This window comes from Pichia membranifaciens, assembly GCF_001661235.1.
Source record: "Pichia membranifaciens NRRL Y-2026 unplaced genomic scaffold PICMEscaffold_5, whole genome shotgun sequence".
Classification (NCBI taxonomy): Eukaryota; Fungi; Ascomycota; class Pichiomycetes; order Pichiales; family Pichiaceae; genus Pichia; species Pichia membranifaciens.
Window position 1 is genome coordinate 379,553 of NW_017566986.1, and position 21,801 is coordinate 401,353.

At 50.9% G+C, this 21,801-nt stretch overlaps 14 protein-coding genes and 1 non-coding gene across 15 annotated transcripts in view; 10 read left to right on the plus strand and 5 right to left on the minus strand.

The window, feature by feature from the left end:
- PICMEDRAFT_160624 (hypothetical protein) overlaps window positions 1–2,260 on the minus strand; it is a 3,570-nt gene extending 1,310 nt beyond the window's left edge. The window contains exons 1-4 of the mRNA XM_019161077.1: window positions 1,723–2,260; window positions 454–1,651; window positions 400–432; window positions 160–169 (exon numbers count right to left, since the gene is read on the minus strand). Coding sequence (XP_019016146.1) covers window positions 160–169; window positions 400–432; window positions 454–1,651; window positions 1,723–2,083 — 1,602 coding nt within the window. The 5' untranslated portion in view covers window positions 2,084–2,260. The remainder of the gene's footprint in view (window positions 1–159; window positions 170–399; window positions 433–453; window positions 1,652–1,722) is intronic.
- Window positions 2,261–2,638: 378 nt separating this feature from the next.
- On the plus strand, window positions 2,639–2,989 carry PICMEDRAFT_59863 (hypothetical protein; the record flags this gene model as incomplete). The annotated part of the gene is made up of 1 exon (XM_019163394.1): window positions 2,639–2,989. One exon carries the CDS (start codon window positions 2,639–2,641, stop codon window positions 2,987–2,989), a length of 351 nt encoding a protein of 116 aa, XP_019016147.1.
- A 1,332-nt stretch (window positions 2,990–4,321) lies between these two features.
- Window positions 4,322–4,696, minus strand: PICMEDRAFT_59864 (hypothetical protein; the record flags this gene model as incomplete). Its single annotated transcript, XM_019163395.1, has 1 exon — window positions 4,322–4,696. The coding sequence occupies one exon, from the start codon at window positions 4,694–4,696 to the stop codon at window positions 4,322–4,324; it is 375 nt and encodes a 124-aa protein (XP_019016148.1).
- Window positions 4,697–5,946: 1,250 nt separating this feature from the next.
- On the plus strand, window positions 5,947–6,018 carry PICMEDRAFT_t108. Its single transcript has one exon. It is a non-coding gene; the product is annotated as a tRNA-Gln (tRNA).
- Window positions 6,019–6,213: 195 nt separating this feature from the next.
- PICMEDRAFT_59865 (hypothetical protein) lies at window positions 6,214–6,969 on the plus strand (the record flags this gene model as incomplete). Its single annotated transcript, XM_019163396.1, has 1 exon — window positions 6,214–6,969. The coding sequence occupies one exon, from the start codon at window positions 6,214–6,216 to the stop codon at window positions 6,967–6,969; it is 756 nt and encodes a 251-aa protein (XP_019016149.1).
- Window positions 6,970–7,204: 235 nt separating this feature from the next.
- PICMEDRAFT_73833 (hypothetical protein) lies at window positions 7,205–7,699 on the plus strand (the record flags this gene model as incomplete). Its single annotated transcript, XM_019164602.1, has 1 exon — window positions 7,205–7,699. The coding sequence occupies one exon, from the start codon at window positions 7,205–7,207 to the stop codon at window positions 7,697–7,699; it is 495 nt and encodes a 164-aa protein (XP_019016150.1).
- A 195-nt stretch (window positions 7,700–7,894) lies between these two features.
- Window positions 7,895–8,839, plus strand: PICMEDRAFT_73834 (hypothetical protein; the record flags this gene model as incomplete). The annotated part of the gene is made up of 1 exon (XM_019164603.1): window positions 7,895–8,839. One exon carries the CDS (start codon window positions 7,895–7,897, stop codon window positions 8,837–8,839), a length of 945 nt encoding a protein of 314 aa, XP_019016151.1.
- PICMEDRAFT_17539 (hypothetical protein) lies at window positions 8,592–10,881 on the minus strand. The gene has a single exon (XM_019161637.1). The coding sequence runs from the start codon at window positions 10,745–10,747 to the stop codon at window positions 8,951–8,953; it is 1,797 nt and encodes a 598-aa protein (XP_019016152.1). The 5' UTR covers window positions 10,748–10,881; the 3' UTR covers window positions 8,592–8,950.
- On the minus strand, window positions 10,632–11,671 carry PICMEDRAFT_164553 (hypothetical protein). Its single transcript, XM_019161211.1, has one exon. The coding sequence runs from the start codon at window positions 11,516–11,518 to the stop codon at window positions 10,868–10,870; it is 651 nt and encodes a 216-aa protein (XP_019016153.1). The 5' UTR covers window positions 11,519–11,671; the 3' UTR covers window positions 10,632–10,867.
- A 171-nt stretch (window positions 11,672–11,842) lies between these two features.
- On the plus strand, window positions 11,843–12,337 carry PICMEDRAFT_18986 (hypothetical protein; the record flags this gene model as incomplete). Its single annotated transcript, XM_019162099.1, has 1 exon — window positions 11,843–12,337. A coding segment is annotated over one exon (495 nt), but the record flags the coding sequence as incomplete, so codon positions are not given.
- A 1,380-nt stretch (window positions 12,338–13,717) lies between these two features.
- Window positions 13,718–14,347, minus strand: PICMEDRAFT_22593 (hypothetical protein; the record flags this gene model as incomplete). The annotated part of the gene is made up of 1 exon (XM_019162270.1): window positions 13,718–14,347. A coding segment is annotated over one exon (630 nt), but the record flags the coding sequence as incomplete, so codon positions are not given.
- A 935-nt stretch (window positions 14,348–15,282) lies between these two features.
- On the plus strand, window positions 15,283–16,386 carry PICMEDRAFT_26650 (hypothetical protein; the record flags this gene model as incomplete). Its single annotated transcript, XM_019162456.1, has 1 exon — window positions 15,283–16,386. A coding segment is annotated over one exon (1,104 nt), but the record flags the coding sequence as incomplete, so codon positions are not given.
- Window positions 16,387–17,320: 934 nt separating this feature from the next.
- On the plus strand, window positions 17,321–18,262 carry PICMEDRAFT_17545 (hypothetical protein). The gene is made up of 3 exons (XM_019161638.1): window positions 17,321–17,373; window positions 17,532–17,542; window positions 17,686–18,262. Exons 1-3 carry the CDS (start codon window positions 17,371–17,373, stop codon window positions 18,101–18,103), a joined length of 432 nt encoding a protein of 143 aa, XP_019016157.1. The 5' UTR covers window positions 17,321–17,370; the 3' UTR covers window positions 18,104–18,262.
- Window positions 18,263–18,463: 201 nt separating this feature from the next.
- Window positions 18,464–19,891, plus strand: PICMEDRAFT_73839 (hypothetical protein; the record flags this gene model as incomplete). Its single annotated transcript, XM_019164604.1, has 1 exon — window positions 18,464–19,891. One exon carries the CDS (start codon window positions 18,464–18,466, stop codon window positions 19,889–19,891), a length of 1,428 nt encoding a protein of 475 aa, XP_019016158.1.
- Window positions 19,793–21,715, plus strand: PICMEDRAFT_17548 (hypothetical protein). Its single transcript, XM_019161639.1, has one exon. It carries the CDS (start codon window positions 20,150–20,152, stop codon window positions 21,605–21,607), a length of 1,458 nt encoding a protein of 485 aa, XP_019016159.1. The 5' UTR covers window positions 19,793–20,149; the 3' UTR covers window positions 21,608–21,715.
- The last annotated feature ends 86 nt before the right edge of the window (window positions 21,716–21,801 follow it).

Here is a 21,801-nt window from a genome sequence, read left to right on the forward strand (position 1 = left end):
GCACCAGAAGTGTTGGATGGAGTACCAGATGAAGCACCAGAAGTGTTTGAGGAAGCACCAGATGAAGCACCAGAAGTGTTTGAGGAAGCACCAGAAGTGTTGGATGGACTACCAGATGATGCACTAGTTTCAGATGATGCACCAGATGAAGCACCAGATGTGTTCGAGGAAGCACCAGATGAAGCACCAGAAGTGTTCGAGGAAGTAGCAGATGAAGCACCAGAAGTGTTCGAGGAAGCACCAGAGGTGTTAGATGGAGTACCAGATGAAGCACCAGATGTGTTCGAGGAAGCACCAGATGAAGCACCAGAAGTGTTTGAGGAAGCACCAGATGAAGCACCAGATGTGTTCGAGGAAGCACCAGATGAAGCACCAGAAGTGTTCGAGGAAGCACCAGAGGTGTTAGATGGAGTACCAGATGAAGCACCAGATGTGTTCGAGGAAGCACCAGATGAAGCACCAGAAGTGTTTGAGGAAGTAGCAGAGCTACTAGAAGATGATGAGGAGGAGCTGTATGGACATGCACCGCTTTCCACATCAGAAATGGAATAAACCCAGTCAGACCAGTTATCATGTAGAATAACGCTTGGAGTAACAACCATAATGTCTAATTGCGAGTCCAAAAGAATGTTGACCAAAACAATTCTCATTGGGTAGTATTGACCAGCATCAAAATGAACATAAGCAGTGACATCATCACCAGTAGTGAAAATGAGAGCTCCGATATCAGAGTTGTAAGGAATTTCGTCAGGCTGGCAACATGAAAATGCGTAACTGTTTCCGAACCAGACCATGGCACCGTCATTAACGTTCTTGATGGTAAATGCATACAAACCACTTTCTTGAGCGTAAAAGTAACCAGTCAATTGGTTGACATAACCGAGACCACTGTTGATCTTCACATCGTTGTAGATAGTATCAGTATGGATACCACCATGGATAGAGTAGTTTGGACTGGAGATACCGTGGGCAGTACCAATAACAGACTGCTCAGTGTAACTGTTGGCATAATACTTCGAGTTATTGACGTTACAGCACTCGTATTTGAAAAATGTAGCATGGAAACCGGGAGTGGTAGAAACGCGAGCTAGGTCAAAATTGCAACCAGTTGCAGATGAGTTACCAGTCAAAACAGCATGAGAATGAGTATATGTTGTGGAGGAGGTTAAAGCTTGACTCACCGTAGCAGTAGGTGAGGCAACAACAACCTCTTTAACGTAGTAAGTAGATCCAGCTGCATCGGTAGTTGGACTGTACATAACTGTATCGCTTGCTGCAATTACTGTAACAGTAGAAACAGAGGCATCATCAGTTCTAGTGGTAGATTTACAGCCTTCTATAGCACTGAGAGGGAAATTGTAAACATTTTGGAAGTTGTCAATGATATTACCGTTTGGATCCACAATTTGAAATTGCAATTGAGCATGCGCTTGGACGTTGAAGTAGACAACTCTAATTGGATATAAAAGACCAGCTTCAAGATAAATGTATGAAGAATGAGCGTGATCGCTTCTGACTCCTAATAGAACATCGTCGTATGAGTTGCTATCAGATTCTTGAGAGCATGCATCAAAAGCACCTTGGCCAATCCAAATAAATCCACCATCATTGATTTCATTGGCTGTCACTCTATGAACACCGCTTGCAGTTGCTATACCAAAAAAAATTAACTAGTTAGTATGAAGAAAAAATTGGGAATTATTGTAGTTCAGATATACATACGAGAATAATAACCTTTCAATTCGATAACAACGTTTTCCATGTTGATGTTGTACAGACCATAAAGATTCTGATTTCCACCGTTGAGAGAAAAATTTGGGGATGTAACTGCATTAGCAGTAGCTCTTATGGTGTTGAAAGAATAGCTCTCCTGAACCCAGGAGTCTTTCCAAAATGGTATAAAGTCACCCCATGGGTAGCTGTAGAAGGTAGCAGCAAAACCTGTAGTTTTTGGAACATCAGTGTTTAATTGCATTAATGCTCCGACACCGTCAACTGATTTAGACCAGACATTACGGTCGGCTATTGTTGTGTTCACGAGGGACAACAACAACGTTGCAGCCAAAAACACGTTGGAAAACATAACGAGTGACAAACAGGTGTTTTTGGTTGGATTGCTTAGATAAAAGAACAGAAAGAAGAGAACAGGGAAAGAAGTTGTAAGTTAAAAAATAAACTAACAGACATATCCAATTTGTCAACCTGTAAGAAAACAGAGGGGATATTTGTATATTTATAAGAAATACGATGGTACCAGTGATTTATGGAAACCCTTCTTGGAGCTGTGGGAATAGCCTCGAGTAGGATTATGGTTTTTAGCGGAGGCTGATCATCCACGAAACAATGTCTCGAGAGCAAATATAGCTGCAACCTTAATAGTATTGGTTGTCATGTTTTGAATGGAGCAGGAGTACAAAACAGAGTGAGAAGCTGTAGCATGGCAGTGATAGAGACCTGTGCTATTCTGGAGATGTTAAGTCGAACACGTAAATTGTGTAAACAGAATTTTGTTTTGGTAAATATAGATCTAGGGTGCCGGATGTGGCATTCATGTACAACCGCGTATTCATTTAAGCATCACCTCCACTCTCGTTTGTGTGATGCGGCTGCTGCATCCTTCTGCAACTGGGCTCTGAATATGGAAACGGAGTCTTCGTACGACGAAGCTGTGGCCATAAACTGCCAACCTGCTACAATGTGTCCCCGGTATATATGTCTTCAGCAGATCGTTACTCCACTGTTTTTGGCCAACGCATTTAGCACGCGCTGCGTGTGTCCGGCAGTATCGAGACATCACAGGAGAATATTTGTCCAATTGGGACATATTGCTGCAGCACCTGTATGGCCATGCGCGAGAACGCAAAATGTGCCGAGGCTTGAGCAAGACATTTGTTACGATGTCGTTTTTGCAAGGGTGGAGCGATGGAGTGATGGAGAACGAAGGGAAGAAAAAAGGTCTCATGGAAGTATTCGAGTAAACGTGACATAACAGGCAGTCGCGGTGGTGCATAGCTACCGGTGGGGTGTTTGCACACCTGCACCAAGAAGATCCCTTGGCCAAACGTAGAGATCGTGTCACGGTAGGTGCGTGGCGGTCGCTAATAACGGTATAGCTAGCTGCTTGGCAGATCGAGATGTGTGTTTTTTACGAGCCCTAGGTTACTAGAAGGGATTGGTGGTTCGTGTTTGTGTTGTTATGTTTTTGTTTGTTTTTCAGTTCTTTGTTTGTTTAGGTTTCGCCAATTTGGATTGTTTGCCCTTGATCTACTTTACCGAGAACGTCGTGTACCAGAAGTAGACCTGAGAAGGGCAATACTTTGTGCGTTGTCTTTTGCCTCCTAACATGGTAACAACCGCATGCGGTCCATGCTTTGTATCACCAGTCATGCTGTAGTGCCACCAGCGTAAGTGCAGACAAATAGAATCACGAGGTTTTGCAGCGGAGACACAAAGTCAAACTTTAGTAGAACAGACGTGAAACTAGTGCCCCCTCAGCAGATAGCGGTGATTAGGGCTATTGTAGCATTCCAGGGTTAAGCCACCGCACTAGTGCCGTCCCTTACAAGCCGGTTTTCTCTCTTCCGCAGTGACAGCCCGCCAAACCCACAATTCCGCAAAAAAATTTACAACCCGTCGCTAGGCACTTTTCCCTTTTCCTCCCCCTCCTCTTCCTCCTCCTCCTCCTTCTGCGGCTATTGTTGCTGCAGGTATCTGCGCTAGCGTCTGGGCTAGCTTCAATACAAGCTCCTGCTAGACTCCTGTCCTGCACCCTACTGCAGCGCGTCTAAAGTTTTTGCAGACAAAAAATCAGTTTGCCTTTGTCGGCAAAAGCTGGCCGCGCGCCACCTGGCAACCGTTGGTCGGTGGCCCCACCAGCCCGTTACCGCGCATGCGCTTGATCGCCTCGGCAGGTTTATACACCGGCATTGGCCAGGGCGCAACAGCCTGGACAGCTGCTGCCAACGCAGGGTCCTCAGAATGAGCCAACTTTTACGCCACCTGGCTGGTGGAACCAGCAGAATTGCCGAGCTGTGGCCAAAACAGGCAGATCTTTGTGACCGGACAAGCCAGGCTGTGGGACAATACGCTGTCCATCGCCAAAATGTGACGGGGCAGGAGCTTTGTTGTCAAGCAGGAGTAGTAACTGCGGCCTAGGAGGCTGCCAAGAGTCAAAGCGTAATTTTTTGGTATATCTACAGGAGTGCAATTGCTGGCATGTTCTCACGTGGGCTTTACTGTGATTCTGGTACCGATAGATAATCCTTTACTCTTTTTATTTACTTATCGTGAGCGAGAGGCTGATCAGTATTACTGTGTCTCATCATGGCGAAATGTTGTTGCTGGGACGAGGTTGGGGAAGTGAGGGAGCGAGGCTTATGCCTAATTTTGAGTAATCCACAATACTACTCAAAACCTGCCTTCTCGGGCCTACGCGCGGTGGCAGATCTTGCCGAAGTACAGCTATCGAGCTTTTGCCCTTAACTAATGTGGAGCCTGCATATCCCGCGGCATAGCTCCACCTGCAGCTAAAAAATGATGGGCTAGTTTTTGCTGCCATAATAGCATTCGCTATGATTACTTGAACAGGGTAACCTGCAGTCCTATTCAATAAGCGCGTCTGCTTAATATCTTGCAGCCGTTTCTGGCCAGTGCTATCTCCGCCGCGTGGGCCATATTCCAGGCTAAGAGAGGCCATTAACAAACATCCAAACTTGGACCCGCGTCTATCTGGACAAAAGTCTACATGTTTTTGTTTTACATCCTGTGTTTGGGGACTACCAATTTTGAAGAAAGCAGCAGAAGCATCAGGAGTTCACCTTGAAGGGGCATCCTCGTACTGCTCGGTGAGATTTAGGATAGTCAAAATTCAGCGTTTGAAAGGGCACGCTGGTTTTCTGCTCAATATTACAAAGTTTCACCCCCGTTTTGTATAAATTTCATTTGACAGTCGGTTTGCATGATCTTGAATCTCGGTATGGGCTGCAAACATGTTTTGCTGAGTCTAACGTTGCATTTTCCGCCGTATTGGCCCGGACCTTGATGCACTGCTCCGCATTGTAGCAGAATCAGTCTAAAGTGAATGCTCCTCTTCCCGTCATTTCTTTTTTTCCTTGCCAAGGAAATGACACAATGGAATCTTGCGAGAAATCTGCACTAATCCAAGAAAGGGCACGGAAGAAATGTTTGCTCTTCTAGAAGCTCCAAATGTTCTTCTTGATGTTTAAATATCTATGTGAAAGCTCAAGAGGTAGAGCAAGTAGAGCAGTTTCCTCGAACAGACGGTATACCGTGTCCGATGCGGACGTTCATTAGAACTTTTTTCAGAAAATTCATGCGCGCTATTCTGGACAACTGCTGGCGTAATATAATCCGCATCCAAGCTTTTGCAGCTAAATCAGTTCAGCCATGTAGTAACTGTTGAGATAAGATGCCGAAGTCAATAAGTATCGAGAGATAAGAGATAAGAATTTTATCATGATAAGGCTTCTTAGTAGTCTAAAACTGGAAAGTTAGCCGCCGTGATACATGTATAAAGGAAAGTCTAGCCCCCCTGATGAATGTATCATGGAAGGTTTAACCGAAGGTATAAGTATATTAATACAAGAGGTTTGTCCCTTGTATTTATGTTTGAGAGTATCAGTTTGTAGGTTAGTTATATTAGTTATATATTATTAACCAACAAACATAGTGTTAAAAGGTACTCCTAACAATGGATATTCCATCTAGAATAAACAGATTACAACATTATGTAGGAAGAAGCTAGAGGTGTGCGGGGTATAACATTATGTAATCTCAACTACCTTCTCATTTCCCTAGAGGATTCTAGATGAGAATATCACATTTGGTGACATTTTTAAAAGCAAGAGCGTGAAAAGAAAACAAACCTATATTGTGTGGCTAATTATTACCTACATAAAGAAGCATAAATTTGGAATTTTTGTGCAAGGTTGTATAGTGTAGTGGTTATCACTTTCGGTTTTGATCCGAACAACCCCGGTTCGAATCCGGGTACGACCTATAATTTTTTACCTTTAATTTGGATTATGCGCGTTCTTTGAGGACAAAGTGACGTTTTTTCTTTTTTCTTTTCTTTTCTGCCGCATTTTAAACAAAGCTATGAGGATGAAATGAGAAGAATTGTTTGCCTTTGCCAATACTACGATATTGTTAGCTGCTGGGTATAATCACACATATCAGAACCTCGAAAGCAAAATGGGGAAAATCAATCAGCCTAACACACAGATCAAATTAACCAATGTTTCTGTCGTGCGAATGAAGAAAGGCAAGAAGAGATTTGAACTCGCCTGTTACCAGAATAAGGTGCATGATTTCAAGTCGGGCGTTGAGAAGAACATAGATGATGTGTTACAGATTAATCAAGTTTTTATGAATGTTTCCAAGGGACAAGTTGCATCTAGTGAGGATCTCAAGGCTGCGTTCAATACGACGGACATTGACAGTATAGTTCAAGAGATTTTGAAAAAGGGTGAAATTCAACTAAGTGAAAAGGAGAGAGCACAGCAGAATGAAAAATTACACAATGAGATATTGAGCATAATATCTGCAAAATGTATCAATCCGAAAAGTAAAAAAAGGTACCCTCCCACAATGATAGATAAGGCTTTGAAGGAGTTGAAATTCAATTTTGTCAACGCTCGGAGCGGGAAATCGAAAGCTTTAGAAGCCATTAAACTACTCGTAGAAAAGCAAGTGATTCCTATAGCAAGAGCGAAGATGCGGGTCCAATTACGTATGAGTGACAAAGAGTACAAAAAGATTAGCACAGAGTTTCAGGCCGAATTCGTTTCAGTGCTAGAGTCAGAGGATTTGAAAGATGATGTGATTGATCTTGTTTTTCTAGTCGAGCCTGAAAACTACAAACAGTTGGTTGAAAAGTCTAAACAGATCAACGGGAAGCTCGAACTACTTGACACTGCGGTCATTCAGGAAGGTGAGACCAAGTTATAGATGTTGTCGTTGTATAGGCCCGGAACCCATAAAGTATATACACTTTTTAGTATCACATAGAGAACGAGTGATAATAATGAGGAATTTTTTTCCAGCATTTCGCGTAAGCAGGTTGAAATATGAAACTGCAGTTTTCGTGAAAAAGCTCAGGTACTCCTTTCACTACAGTGTTCCCCTCATCCTAGACGTTACTCTGCTCAGGGTCCTGTAATACTCAACGAATACCGCTGCAATCATGTCAATTGGAAATTTCCGCGATAACGTGAAAGAACTGGATCTGATTATAAAAAGGGATGGTAGAGAGCACATGCTCACATGTACGATGCTAGAGTTTTCGGACAAACTCATCATTCATTTGTCAATGAATGGGGAAACCGACATCTCGTATGACATTCAAATCCCAGAAAAGAACGACTTGAAAAAGCCACTACGAAGGTACGATTTTGACGAAGAGAAAGAGCAAGAAGAACTAGAGAATACAATAATCCCTATTGTTCTCATTGGGTCCGGGAATAACATGAAAATGCAAGTCCTCTCGTCGCAGATAGGTCACACGATAAGCCAACTTTCTAACAAAAACATAATTCTCAACATCAGCGGCAAGCTTTTTGGCCGGGCATACCTTGACGAGTACCGCCCTGGCGACTCTGTGCTTGTTCAACAGTGCTTGCACCTTGCCACTGAGACGTACCAATCTCAAAGACCAGCCGCTGACGTAAGCCCGAGTTGAGTCACGGCGGTTTTTCCTCATCTTTTTTTATTTTTATCACTGAAGGTGAGAAAGAGAGGGAAAAACTTCCAGCCAGAGTCAGATGAACAGAGTAAAGAAATCACATGCAAGATGCCTGTGTTTTTTAGCAGCTTTTTTTTTTCTGTTGACGCTCAGTTTTAGCACTTGTTGGACGAGCAAGTACCAGCAAACACAATGTATAAGAAAGATGCCATTGATCGAGATCTAGATGCCAGACTGAAAAGCGTGCATTTGAACGAAAAACAGCCCCAAACAAGTTCGAACTTATCAGAGCAAAATTCGGCCTACTCATCAGCTCCTGGATCGGGTGCCACCGATGTGACCACGCCTGAGACCGGTGCGGAGGAGGAGGAGGAGCAGAAGGAGCAGAAGGAGCAAATACAGACTCGTCATCCACAGCCTAAGAAAGAGCCGTGGTACAAGAAACTATCGGGAGTGCCACTTAATACTAGACCTGCCTCTCCATATACGCTTAATCCACCCATTGATTCGGATGGGTTGTCATGGCCTAGTATGGGTGCCCGGGAACGTTTAGAGTCTAGTCCAGAAGAGGCCGGCAAGAGGGAAAAGAGGATTGCAGAGGCGGTTAAAACGATTCTTACCGAGTTGGGTGAAGATCCAAATAGAGAAGGTCTTTTGGAAACGCCAGAACGTTATGCACGTGCGATGCTATTTTTCACCAAGGGATATGAGGAAAACATCAAGGATGTGATCAAGCGGGCTGTTTTTGAAGAAGATCATGATGAAATGGTGATTGTGAAGGACATTGAGATCTATTCATTGTGTGAGCACCATTTGGTTCCTTTTTTCGGTAAGTGCCATATTGCGTACATTCCTAACAAAAAGGTTTTAGGGTTGAGCAAATTGGCGAGACTTGCTGAGATGTTTTCCAGAAGACTCCAAGTTCAGGAAAGATTGACAAAGCAGATTGCCATTGCTCTTAGTGAGATTTTACAGCCACGTGGTGTTGCCGTTGTCATCGAAGCTACCCATATGTGTATGGTGAGTAGGGGTGTTCAGAAATCTGGTGCTATAACGTCAACGAGTTGTATGCTTGGGTGTTTCAGATCCCAACAGAAAACTAGAGATGAGTTCTTGACTTTACTGGGGAGAAATTGAATTGAGACATGTATGTGTATACATGTAGTTGATTACATTTTTTTCTTTCATAAATTGATAATATACTTACGTTATAAAGCTGAAGTTGAAGCTAATCTATACAGAATCGATCTAATGTCTCTTGGAGCCGGAATTATTTTTCTTCGTTTTGGTGACGCTGGAACCAATTGTGATGTTGACCTTTGGAGGGACGTTGAAACCGAAAGATTTACCGACCTTGACCAAGTCTAACTTATCGACCTTGTAGACGGTCTTCAAGTGATGTGATGCGTAAGCCTGCAAATAAGCTCTGTAGCCGTCTTTGGCGGATTGGTGTAGCCAGTAGTTATTTTTGATCAACTGTTCTAGTTGGGACTGAACGTTGGCGATCTTGTCCAATGGGAATTCGTATTCGTTTAGTGGGACCTTTGCGGCCTTCAAATATCTGAGGAAACCAAGTTCTTGGGGAATCAAGAACATCAAAGATTTACCCTTACCAGCACTACCTCTTGCCGTTCTCCCCACTCTGTGGATATAGTCTCTTGGATCATCAGGAGGGTCAAACTGAAGGATCCAATCGACCTCAGGTATATCCAAACCTCTTGCTGCGACGTCGGTACACAATAGAATGCCTTGTTTGGCGTTACAGAATTCAAAGAACGTTGCCGTTCTCTTCTGCTGCTTTTGCTTTCCGTGCAAATCCAGGACCGGTATGTCGATGTAGTTCAAGAGGGCGGAGTAGTACTTGACACAGTTGCAGGAGGAGAAGAAAACAATTATCTTCTTTTTCTTCTTCAAGTTTCTCTTCAAAAAGGAGAAGAGAAGAAGGAATCTCTTGTCGGAGTCGCAGACGACATAGCCCTGCTCCAAGCCCTCTGCGGTCGAGAAGTCTCTGTCTTCGTGGACATTTATGTAGACCGGTCTCCTCTTCAAGGAAGCTCTGGCCAAATCCTCGACCTTGGTAGTCTGGGTGGCGGAGAAAAGCATGGACTGTCTGTCCTCGTTCGGGAGGATCTTGACAATCTGCTTCATCTCGTCCTCGAACCCGATCTCCAAGATTCTGTCAGCCTCGTCCATGATCAAGGTCTTCAAGTTCTTATACACGAAGCCGGTGGTGTTCTGTAGATGGTCCAACAATCTGCCGGGGGTGGCGATGAGGAGGTTGACCCCCTTGGTTAACTTCTCGGCCTCCTGCCTTCTGTTGGCGCCGCCGATGACTATCCCGAGAGTCTGCGAGTGGTTTGCCATCAGCTCCCTGGCGACCCCAAAGATCTGGAGCGCCAACTCTCTCGTTGGCGTGATGACGATGGCGCCGGTTCCGTTTCTGGGCTTGAACTTCAACGAGTAGAGCAGCTCGATGGCGGGGAGAAGGAAGGCCAAGGTCTTGCCCGAGCCTGTTTTCGCAGCACCCAACACGTCCTTGCCTGCGAGAAGCGGCGGGATTGTCCGTGCCTGCACCTCTGTCATCTGCGTGAAGCCCATGGACTGGATTGCTTTCAGGGTAGGAGCGGACAAGGCGAGGTCTGTGAAGTTCTGGGGGATGGAGGCCGGGTCTTCCGCTGCTGCACTCGGTACCTGTTCCTCGTGCTCGGCCTCCTGTTCTTCGTCGTCGTTGTCGTCGTTGTCGTCCTCTTCGGCCTCCTCGGCCTCCTTATCACTCTCTTCTTGGTCCTCCGTATCCTTCTCCAGGAGATCTGCCACGTCCCCGTACTTGTCGTCCAACTCCTCCACTATCTTGTCCGTGTTCTCCTGGTCCTCCTGGTCCTGGTCCTGGTCCTCCTGCTCCTCTGCCTTGGCCTTCTTGCCACTCTTCCGTGGGTCCATCGTCACGCTTGACGACGACCTCTTCTGCTTCTTCGAGGCGGCGGAAACGCCCCCCCTGTCGCCCTTTCTCTTCGACGCTGCTGCGGCTCTTGCTGCTTTGACCATCGTCTCTGTGAATGCTGTGTTTCCTGCTTGGCTTGCCCAACAAAGAAGCCTAGGTCCAACACAGGAAACATCAATTGGTAATATCTGGAGCACGAAATGTGAAAAAAAAAGTTTCTGAAACTATTCCAAAAAAGAAAAAAAAAGAAAAAAAAGAGAAAAAAAAAATTCCACCCCTTTTTCCGGGCAGTGCAAAAAAACAAGTCGATCGACCCAGACAATGTCACGTGATATCCATGTCACGTGACACACTTTCCAAGGCAGTGCAGACAGGTCTATCGACCCGTTGCATGTCACGTGCCCCTTCGCCACGTGACACCCTCCCCTCGGCGTCAGTTGCCGTCGGCAGTACTGCCCGGCCTTTCGCCCAACACGGCTCGAAAAACGAGCACCCAGCCGGGCAACACGCAACTGCGGCTGCAGTAGCACTGCACAGCAGCAGCAGGGCAGCACACAGACGTGCACAGCGCACAATGGCAGACGCAAGAAGCAGAATGGTGGTGGGCGTGGGCAGCGGCCGGACACGCAGAGCAGGGGAACGGCCCCGACACCGCTACACCACTGGCACTGGGCCCCGCCGCAGCAGGCACCAGGAGAAAACACAGACATACACACGAGGCGGGAGGCGACACAGTAAGCGCAGCAAAAAGCAGTAAAACGCAGTAAAACACAGTAAAACGCAGCAAAACAAAGGCAACAAACAAACTTCTTCACCGTCTGTGGGTGGTCCACGTCCATCCCATCGTGCCTTGTCCCTCTTCGCCGCTGCTCCATTCTGAGTTTTTTTTTTTCACTCGTCTCTCCTCGTTTGCCAGCACTTGGTTTCAGTACAGCACAGCACCCGGCCGGCCTGCAGCCTCGATACGACAGCAGAAAGCCCCCCTAGGACAGCCCCTGCCAGCCCCAGCCCAGAACACCCCACCCGTCCGGCCTACCACATACACCCCGCCCCCCATCGGCACTCCATATACGTCTCCGCCCGTATATATTCTCTCCCTACATACACGAGGTCCCCTGCACCCAGCACCCAGCACCCAGCACCGCCAATTCTCCCGCCAGTGAGTCCGTCTGCAGCCCGTCATGTCCGCTGCACCTTCCCAAGAATTCAGATTGGTCGTGGTCGGCCCACCCGTGGTCGGAAAGTCTGCCTTGACGATCCGTTTGACCCAGAGCGAGTTCGCCAACGAGTACGACCCCACCATCGAGGACTCGTACCGCTACTACTGCACGATCGACGGCATCCCGGCGTCCTTGGACATCTTGGACACCGCCGGCCAGGAGGAGTACTCGTCCATGCGGGACTTGTACATGAAGACCGGCGAGGGCTTCCTCCTGGTGTTCTCCTTGACCGACCGCCACACGTTTGAGGAGATCTCCACCTTCTACAACCAGATCATGCGGGTCAAGGGCGAGACCGTGCAGTTTGTGCCTATGATGCTTGTCGGCAACAAGAACGACTTGGTCGACGACAGACAGGTCTCCTACGAGGAGGCCATCCAGCTGGCCAAGCGCTTCGACTGTGCCTACATCGAGACCTCGGCGAAAACAGGCATGAACGTCAACGACGCCTTCCACGGCTTGGTCAAGATGGTCATGCACAACGCCGTCTTGGGTGTCGGCTTGGAAAACACCCTCTACCCAAGCGAGGAGGAGGAGAAGGAGGCCCGCTTGAAGCTGCAGCAGCAACAGGCCGCCAACGCCGCCAATGGCAACGCCAACAGCGTCGCCAACGGCAAGGGACTCAGGAGCGGCAGTCTAAACAACAACAACAACAACAACAACAACTCAGGCTCCGGCCTCCGCCACTCGGGCAGCACATCGTTTAACAACGCCAACGGAGGCGACGCCGACCCTAAGAACGGACTGGCTTCTGGAAGTGCCCAGGCCCAACAAAGACAGAGCAATGCTAAACCTACATCGAGCGCTGGCGCAAAAGATTCAAGTGGTGGATGCTGTGTCATAATGTAATTACTCAATCGATCAATCGATAAGGGCTCCAACCAACCACCGGGAGAACCCTCCTAATCAATACAACAATATCTAACATTACCTATCACAATCTCCACTATCTCCACCAACTGCACCAGCTAATTCCCACAAAAAAAAGTTCGAGACATCTATTTTCTATTCGTCATCATCAACCAATTATATAATTCCTACTTACAAACCTTCATCGATCTTTTCTCAGAATAATGTCTTTTTCATGCTTTGTCATTCATTCCTTCCTTTTTATACTCTTTCTTCTTCTTCTTCTTCTTCTTCTTCTCTCTACCTATCCAAGCCACCTATGCTCACCCTGTGCCACGTCGATGTGTATCGAGCGATATTTACCAACTACAATATCTACATTATAGTTAAAAACCTCCCTTGTGTGTGTTATTTTTTTTGTCGTGTTTCATTTAATAATTTATTTTTTCTCCTGTTACAATAATAGAACCAAAGCGCTCGTAGTCGTCCGCTCATCGTCATCCGGTTCGGACTTCTTCACTCTGCCCCCCGTAGTCGATGATATGATAATGTCAATATTTTACACTCGAAGTAAACTTAAACAAAAAGAGATGAGGTGGGAAAGGGAGGAGAGGAGGAAAGGCAAAGGCAATCAGATGGGAAAATAATGATGAAATAATGGAATATAAATGTTTATCGCTTTCATAAATAAATCAGTGCTATAGTATATAGTCCTCCTCAAGGGGTGTGCAATTAAAAAGGGTTGGCGGCATCCAGTTGCTCTCTTGAGTAGACAGGAGAGTTGGCAGTAGCAGCTTGGGCTTCCTGCTTCAGCTTTTCGCCCAAGGAGTTGAAGTCGACTTCGGCTTCCTCGGCGGAGGCAGCAGAAGCTGGGGCAGATGGAACTTTGGAGACCTTTGGAGCCTTCTTGGCGGCGCTGGTGGATGCGGTAGTTTCGGAGGAGAAGTGTGGGGCAGAGGAGGAGGTGGTGGCGGAGGAGGCGGCAGCTTCAGAAGAAGATGGGGATCCCACAGTGGTGCCTGCGGTTCTGACAGGGAGCTTGGATTCGATCAGCTTCCATGCTGGGGCAACAGCGCTCTTGGCCTTTTCGAGCTGAGGACCAAACTTGACCTCGGCGGTCTTGTATGCTTCCGACGCCTTGGCCTTGCCCAATTGGACGCCCTTGAGAATGTTCTTGTCAATCACCTCCTTGTTGGAGAGGTACACTGGTGGAACAGTGAATGCCAAGACGGCGGATGTGAATGCCAAGGTCCAGAGGGAGAAGGCGCTTGTCAACTTGTACAGGAAGAAGGCCAAGACGCCTGTTCTCAAGGTCGTTTCAACGTCGACCGCGGTGTAGAGGGATTGGGTCTGCAACTCGATCTTCTTCAAGATCGTGACGACGTGAGGTGCGTAGTAGTCGGCGGTCTCGCCAATACACGCCTTAGGCTGTGGCTTGAACTTGGTCACGAACCCCGTGCCGGTCAAGAACTTGCCCACGTACTCTGCCACGCCGGAGATGAGCAATATGAACGTCGAAAGACGGAAAAACAAGGCCACCAAGTTCACCCACTTGATGAGGACAAGGAAGGTCAGGATGGAGCCAAGCGTGATGGCAGACTTCTTTGGGTCCTTCCAGGTGAGCAAGCTGCAGCTGTTCTTGGTCACACAGGCGCCGCCGCAGCAGGCGTTGTTAGAGTTGGATTTGCAGGAGGACATCTTTTTCAGGGAGCAATTGCTGTTGCTGTTGCTAATACTGATATGCTGTGTAGTATGTTAGTTAAGATCCTGGATGGAACAGTAACGCAGAACCCGGCCTGGTGCAGCACAAGACGCAAGAAGAAGCAGATGGCGGCGGCGTCAAATGGAAATCGGGAGACGGATCGGTGGAGGCAAAACGCTCCCACCCTCACTCTTCTCGTTGGACGGGCTCCCTCTCTGGGCGGAGCGGTTTTTCTGGCTGGGTGTGCTGGATCTGGGCCAGGGAGGGGGGGGGGGGAAAGAAGGGGTCTTGTGCCTGGGAAAGAGGGAGGGACCCGGGACGAGCAGACCTCTCGACATGTGTGTCTGGTTGTGTCTGTGTGTGTCACTGCCACAGTGCTCTGCAGACAGACATGTAGCCGGGGTGGCGATAACGGGTAGAGAAGAGCCTGCGTGTGCGCCTATCAGACGGCCCAAGCCCGGGGAAATTAAGCCGATCGGCGTAAAAAGCGGGGCGTTACGTAAGCGGAGTACGTAAGCAAGAGTACGTAAGCAAGATTTTCCTGACATGATTCCTGGGCAGGTGAAAAATTCAGGATAAAAGGTTGAAGATAGGAAGAGAATGACGGAGAAGAAGCGGAAAGACAGGCCGGAGAGAGCAGTACGGGAGCAACACGGGACAGAAGATGCTAGCAAGAGTGAGGACGGTGAGCCGAGCAACAGGGGCAGCGGTGGCTGGCGGCGGTTTCGGTCTTGCAGGGGCCAGCAGTCGCAGCAGCGGCAGGATGATCAGCGGGATCCGGGATCCACGGTTTCTCAGGTTCAGCGAGAGCTCGGTGGGGCGGTTTCGGCAGCAGCTGCCCGGAGAGGACGACGAGATTGTGGTGTCGATGTCATCAGGGGTGGACTCGTCGGTGACGGCGTTGATGTTTGCGCAGCGGTACCGGAACGTCCGCGGGGTGTTCATGGCGAACTGGTCGCCGGACCGGATGGCGGACTCAAGCTCGACGTGCACGGTGGACACGGACTGGCTGCAGGTGCGGGCGACGTGCGAGCAGCTGCAGATCCCGTGCGAGCGGGTGAACTTCGAGCGGGAGTACTGGACGCAGGTGTTCGAGCCGATGCTCGAGCAGTACGAGCGGGGGTACACGCCGAACCCGGACATCGGGTGCAACCGGTACGTGAAGTTTGGCAAGATGGTGGAACACCTGGCGAGGCGGTTTGAGGGCAGCGGGAGGCGCTGGTGGCTCGTGACGGGCCACTACGCCCGGATCCTGCGGGACGAGGCCGGCGAGCACCGGCTGCTGCGGGCGCAGTACCGCCAGAAGGACCAGAGCTACTACCTTGCCCGCATGCCGCACGACGTGCTGGCTCGTGTGCTGATGCCGCTCGGCCACTACACGAAGCCCCAGGTGCGCCAGATCGCCCGGGAGTACGACCTCGTCACGAAGGACAAGCCGGACTCGCAGGGCCTCTGCTTCGTGTCGCAGGCGGGCAAGTTCGCCGACTTCCTCGGCGACTACCTCAGGCCAAACCCAGGCAACATCGTCACCGCCGACGGCCACGTCTGGGGCCGCCACAAGGGGCTCTGGACGGCCACCATCGGCCAGCGGTCCGGCATCAGCATGCCGCAGGGCGACCCCCGCTACAAGGGCGTGTGGCTCGTTGCCGACAAGAACGTCGCCCGCAATGAGCTCGTCATCGCCCGCAAGGACGACCGGGAGGCCTTCTACCGCAGCACCGTGGCCGTCGACCCGGCCTCGTGGTACTGGCAGGGCGCCCGGCTCGGCTGGGACGCCGTGCAGCACCTACTGCGGACGGGCGCCAACGTGAACTGCCAGATCCGCTCGCTGCAGACGCCCAACACCGTCAAGAGCGTCAGCTGCCATGACGGCGTCCTGCGCGTGCAGCTCGCCGAGGAGATCTTCGGCATCGCCGCCGGCCAGACGCTGGCCATCTACCACGACGACGTGCTGCTCGGGTCGGGCGTCATCTGTCCGGACGGCACACACGCGGCCGCGTCCCCGGTGCCCTAGAAGCCCTCCTAACCCTTTATATCCCCCAAGCCGTTACTTGTCTATAGACCCTGTAGAGCTGGCACACGATGCAGAAACCATGAGCGCCTCCTCCCGGTGCCGCAGCAGAGCCCGTTCCTCGAGCAGCAGCACCAGCCGCCGCACGAGCCGGACAAACCGCTCCTCAACCCGCCGCAGCGTCGCCAACAGGGCCTCTCCGTCGTAGGTCTCGAGCTGCGCGTGCGCCGCCCGGAATCGCCTGAACACGCCGTCCTGCTGCTCCAGCACCGTCTCCAGCTGCCCCACCGCCGTCTCCAGCGCCGCGTACGAGCCCAGCACCGCCTCCCGTTCAACACCGCAGTCCCCGCCTGCTTGCGACCGCGTGCCAGCATCCACGTTGCACTCCTGCAGCAGGCGCACAAGCGTCGCCAGCGACGGACACCCCTGCTGCAGCCGCTGCTGGAGCGTCGCCAACTCCGTCGTTGCCGGCTCTGTCCTTGCCGGCTCCGCCGTCGCCCCCCCGTTCCGCATTCCCCCCACACGTGCCTCCAGCTGCACCAGCCGCCGTTCCAGCGTCTCTTTCGACGTCTGCATTGCCTATTGTTCCCCTTCTTTCCTCTTTTCTTCCTCTTCTCTTCTCTCCGTCTCCCAACTCCTCCATCTTCAACTTCTTTTCGCCACTTTCATGCTCAGCTCCCCCTGAAATGCAATGAGCCGCCTTCCGCGCCGGTTACGAGCCCGTGCCGCGCCGTCGCGTCGGCCCCCCTTGCCTCTTCCTCCCGTCTCGCCTCTTCCCGCCAGACTGGCCAGCGAGGGGGCCGGCCAGACTGACGATACAGACAGAAACAGAGAAGAAGTGGTCCTGGTCAGCAGACATGGGGACAGCCAGGGTGCTAGCGGGGGCGTGCGGTGGTGCAGCAGAGTTAATTTATCACAGCACAACTACACAACCGCAATTACAACATGGTAGGTAGATACCGCAGTGATATTGCACGGGGAGCCGAGCGGGGGTGCACACGCCCGCAACGGCAACGGCAACAACAACGGCAAGACCGACAGGAGAGACACGAGTACTAACACAATTGACGCCGCCAGGGTGTGGCAGGGATATGCACTTTGCACAGTCTAGATCTGGGTATGCACGCAATGGGCGGGACACAGCGTCCCGCAGGGCGCAGGAAGCGCCGGAAAAGCAGCTGGACGCCAGCTGGACGCCAGCTGGAGAGCTGAAGGACACCACCCAGAAAGCAAATACTAACGAACCACCCCTTTCCACAGTGTTGCCGTTTCCGACGAAGCATTAAAGGCGTTCAACGACCTCAAGTTGGGCAAGAAGTACAAGTACGTCATCTACAAGTTGAACGACGACAAGACCCAGATTATCGTCGACAACACGTCCACCGACGCGTCCTACGACGCCTTCTTGGAGGAGTTCCCAGAGAACGACTGCAAGTACGCTGTCTACGACTTCGAGTACGAGATCAGCGCCGGCGAGGGCAAGAGATCCAAGATCGTCTTCTTTCAGTGGTCGCCAGACACCGCCTCCATCAGAGCCAAGATGGTGTACGCCTCCTCCAAGGACGCCTTGAGAAGAGCCTTGAACGGTGTCTCCTCTGACATCCAGGGCACCGACTTCTCCGAGGTCTCCTACGAGGCCGTCTTGGAAAAGGTCTCCAGAGGCGCAGGCTCCCACTAATTGTGGTCACCCGTGCCCCTTCGCCACTCTTACCGCCACCTCCACCACCTACGTTTGCCTCTCGACATACTCTCTCTGTACGTATATACACTCAATCCCTATATACTATATCAATCCCAGTAAGCAACCTTCTCACGGGACCTCCTTCTCCTTCCGGTGCAAAGAAATCACGCCCTTCTCTTTTTCCTCCCACTCTTTTCCTCCCACCCCACCGCTCGACTGACATGACCCAGGGCCATCAGAGAGGCAGATGCACAGAGCCTTGCTCCGTTACTGCCACTTGTCGCTTTCTTCCCTCCTACTGTGGTAACTCTTCCCATACCGACCCATACCCATATCCCACCCTCACCGATACACCCAATGACAACCGATGCAGACGTTATCGTCGTCGGAGCTGGTATTTCCGGCTTGAAGGCAGCAGCCGATCTGCACGAGAACGGAGTTTCCACCCTCATCCTGGAAGCACGGCCACGGACCGGAGGCAGGGTCTACACAGAGCGGGCCACTAGCACGGGCAACCATTACGACCTCGGCGCCACGTGGTTCCACTCGACAATGGAAAACCCCATTTTCGACAAGTTCGTCGGAGAGTGGTACACGCCATCGGACGCTAGATACGACGACCACAACGTTGGGTTTGTGCTCGACACCGCAACAGGCGGCTTCCCCGACGGATGTAATGTTGGACCCATTGTCGACGAGATCAAGTACTTTGCGTCTAAGTCACCAAGCGACGAGACCCTCCAGAATTCCCTGCTCAGCTACTTCAAGTCCAAAAAGGGCCTCCTCAAGGAGGACGAGAAGAAGTACGCCGCTGCCCTTTATAAGTTTGCTGAGTTGACTGGCGGCTGCCGCTGGGACATGATCAGCTCCAAGCTTGCTTACGGGCCCTTTACGGGAAGAGACTCGTTCAACACCCTTGGCTACGACAAAGTTCTCGAGAAGATCTCCGCAAACTACCCAAAAGACCAAATTAAGCTCAGCACTGTTGTGAAGAGCATCGAGAAAGTCGCCGCCGGAGATGCCGACAAGACCGTTGTCAAGGTCACCACGAAGGCCGGCGACATTTTCACTGCAAAGTACGTGTTGGTTACAATCCCATTGGGCGTTTTGAAGCTCTCTGTGGAAGACCCGTCCGCAGAAGGCGCCATCACCTTCCAGCCAGAGTTGCCAAAGGCAATCACGGACAACTTCTCCAAGACGCACTTCACCACGCTTGCCAAGGTCATCGTGGAGTTCGACGAGGTGTTCTGGCCGGACAACGACAAGTTCCTTGTGCTCTCCGTTCCTCAAGACGGGGACATTGACGAATCGTCCGTCTACTCTGCTGCGCAACTTGATGACTACTCTGCTGCCAAACCCGTCAAGGCCTTCGACTTCCCCTGCCTCGTCTCAAACTTCAACGTCGTGAAGGGTGTCCCTGCGTTGATGTTCCTCGTTCCCTCACAGCCTGCTCACCAAATCGAGTCTGCCGAGAACCCGGAAAAGTACGGTTTTGAACTCATCAAGCCCATTATCGAAAAGCTTTCAGGCGGAAAACCCGTTCCACAGCCAAAACTTGTTCTCACCACCAGCTGGGGCTCCGATCCATACAGCAGGGGCGTCATTGCGGCCAATGCTCCCGGTGACATGTTGGTCAACGATGCGCTGATTGACGGCTTCGGCAGTATTCGATTTGCCGGAGAAGGCCCTGTCTACGAAGGCCACACCTGTGCCCACGGAGCCTACATCAGCGGGGAGAGAGAAGCCAAGGTCATCCTGGCAAAGCTGGGCAAGACCAGTGTTTAATATCCGTGCCTTTGTAATCGTGTAATGATTGATGTATGCTCAAAGACATTTAATTCTATTTAAAGCAGCGGACGCGTGGAGCGGGGAGATGTTGTGAAAGTGCCCGTTTAGGAAAAAAAGGTGTGACGTTTCCTTCCCGTACCAGAAGGGATCGAAGGCTCCTTTTAGGGAGGACACGAGACAGCTCCAGGAGGACGACACAGAGCATAGCATAGCATAGAATAACACAGCGCTAAAGAACGCACGATAATATACACAATGACCATGATAGATATCAGGGAAAAATACACGGCCGCCGGCCAAGGCCACATCTTCAAGCAGTGGGACACACTGAGTAACACTCAACAGCAGAAGTTCCTCGCACAGCTTGCAAAGATTGAAGATCCGGCAGCTTTCATGGACGATGTCCAACAGGCTATAAAATACTCATCAGCGGTCTCCGGCTCCAAAGAATACACGCAGTTGCCGGAGACGTCGTTCAGCTCCACGATTGGCTCCAGCAAAGACACGTTGAAGCGGTGGGAAACAGAGGGCCTGCAGTTGATCAGAGAAGGGAAGGTTGGAATCATACTCATGGCGGGCGGACAGGGTACCAGGCTCGGTTCAAGTTCGCCGAAAGGCTGCTATGACGTCGGCTTGCCATCACACAAATCGCTGTTCCAGATCCAGGTCGAGAGAATCAGGCGTTTGGAGCAGTTAGCCTCCGACAGTAGTGACCGCAAGTTGCTCACGCTTTATGTGATGACTTCAGGCCCAACCAGGGAGACGACGGAGACCTTTTTCAAGAAACACGCCTACTTCGGTCTAGCTCCGGAGCAGGTTGTCTTTTTCAACCAAGGCACGCTCCCTGCAGTTGACCTTCAGGGGAAGAAGTTGTTGCTGAGTGAGGACGGTGCTTCTCTTGTCGAGAGCCCGGACGGGAACGGCGGGCTCTACACGGCGCTTGCCGACCACGGCGTGCTCGAGGACTTCAAGCGCAGAGGCATCGAGCATATCCACATGTACTGCATCGACAACATCTTGGTGAAGGTCGGCGACCCAGTTTTTATTGGGTACGCCGCCTCGCATGACTTTGACGTCGCCACCAAGGTTGTCCGCAAGAACAAGCCTTCCGAGAAGGTCGGACTCATTGTCCTCGACAAGGACGCCAATGTACCGTGCGTTATCGAATACAGCGAAATCTCGCAGGAGCTGAGCGAGGCTCTTGATGCAGCCAACCCAGACTTGCTCAAACTCAGAGCCGGCAACATTGTCAACCACTACTACAAGGTCGACTTCCTCGAGCAGAAGGTGCCCGAATGGATCCGCTCGAGACGCTTCTTGCCATACCACGTGGCCCGGAAGAAGATCGCATGCGCCGATCCGGACACGGGGGCGCCTATCAAGCCCTCTGATATCAACGGTATCAAGCTCGAACAGTTCATCTTTGACGTCTTCCCTAGTGTTGAGCTGAGCAAATTCGGCTGTCTTGAGGTGGAGCGAGAGGACGAGTTCAGCCCGCTCAAGAACGCACCGGGCTCCCCTTCAGACACCCCAGAGTCATGCAGAGCCAACTGTCTCAAGCGTGCCACCGCCTGGGTCGTTGCCAACGGCGGCAGTCTAGCAACCCCGGACACACTTGTAGAGGTCAGTCCACTAGCGAGCTATGCCGGTGAGGGCCTCTCCGACGTCGTCCGCGGCGTCTCCTACAGCAACCTCGACATCGTCGAGCCCTAGAAACGTCTCCCCGACGCTTTCCAACGCTTTCCAGCGTTTCCGTCCTCACATCTCTATATAGCTGTAAGAAGAAGAACATGAATATGAACAACATTACAAATAGTAGACCCAGATCATGAAGCCCCGGCCCGGTCTGGCGGTCCCGGAGTTGCGGCGCGAGGCACGGGGCCGGGCAATCTGCTGATGCGGAGAGG

Excerpts from the sequence above, each read along its gene's own strand:
- PICMEDRAFT_17539 (XM_019161637.1), bottom strand. The coding sequence starts at position 10,747 with ATGGTCAAAGCAGCAAGAGCCGCAGCAGCGTCGAAGAGAAAGGGCGAC.
- PICMEDRAFT_164553 (XM_019161211.1), bottom strand. The coding sequence starts at position 11,518 with ATGGAGCAGCGGCGAAGAGGGACAAGGCACGATGGGATGGACGTGGAC.
- PICMEDRAFT_17548 (XM_019161639.1), top strand. The coding sequence starts at position 20,150 with ATGACCATGATAGATATCAGGGAAAAATACACGGCCGCCGGCCAAGGC.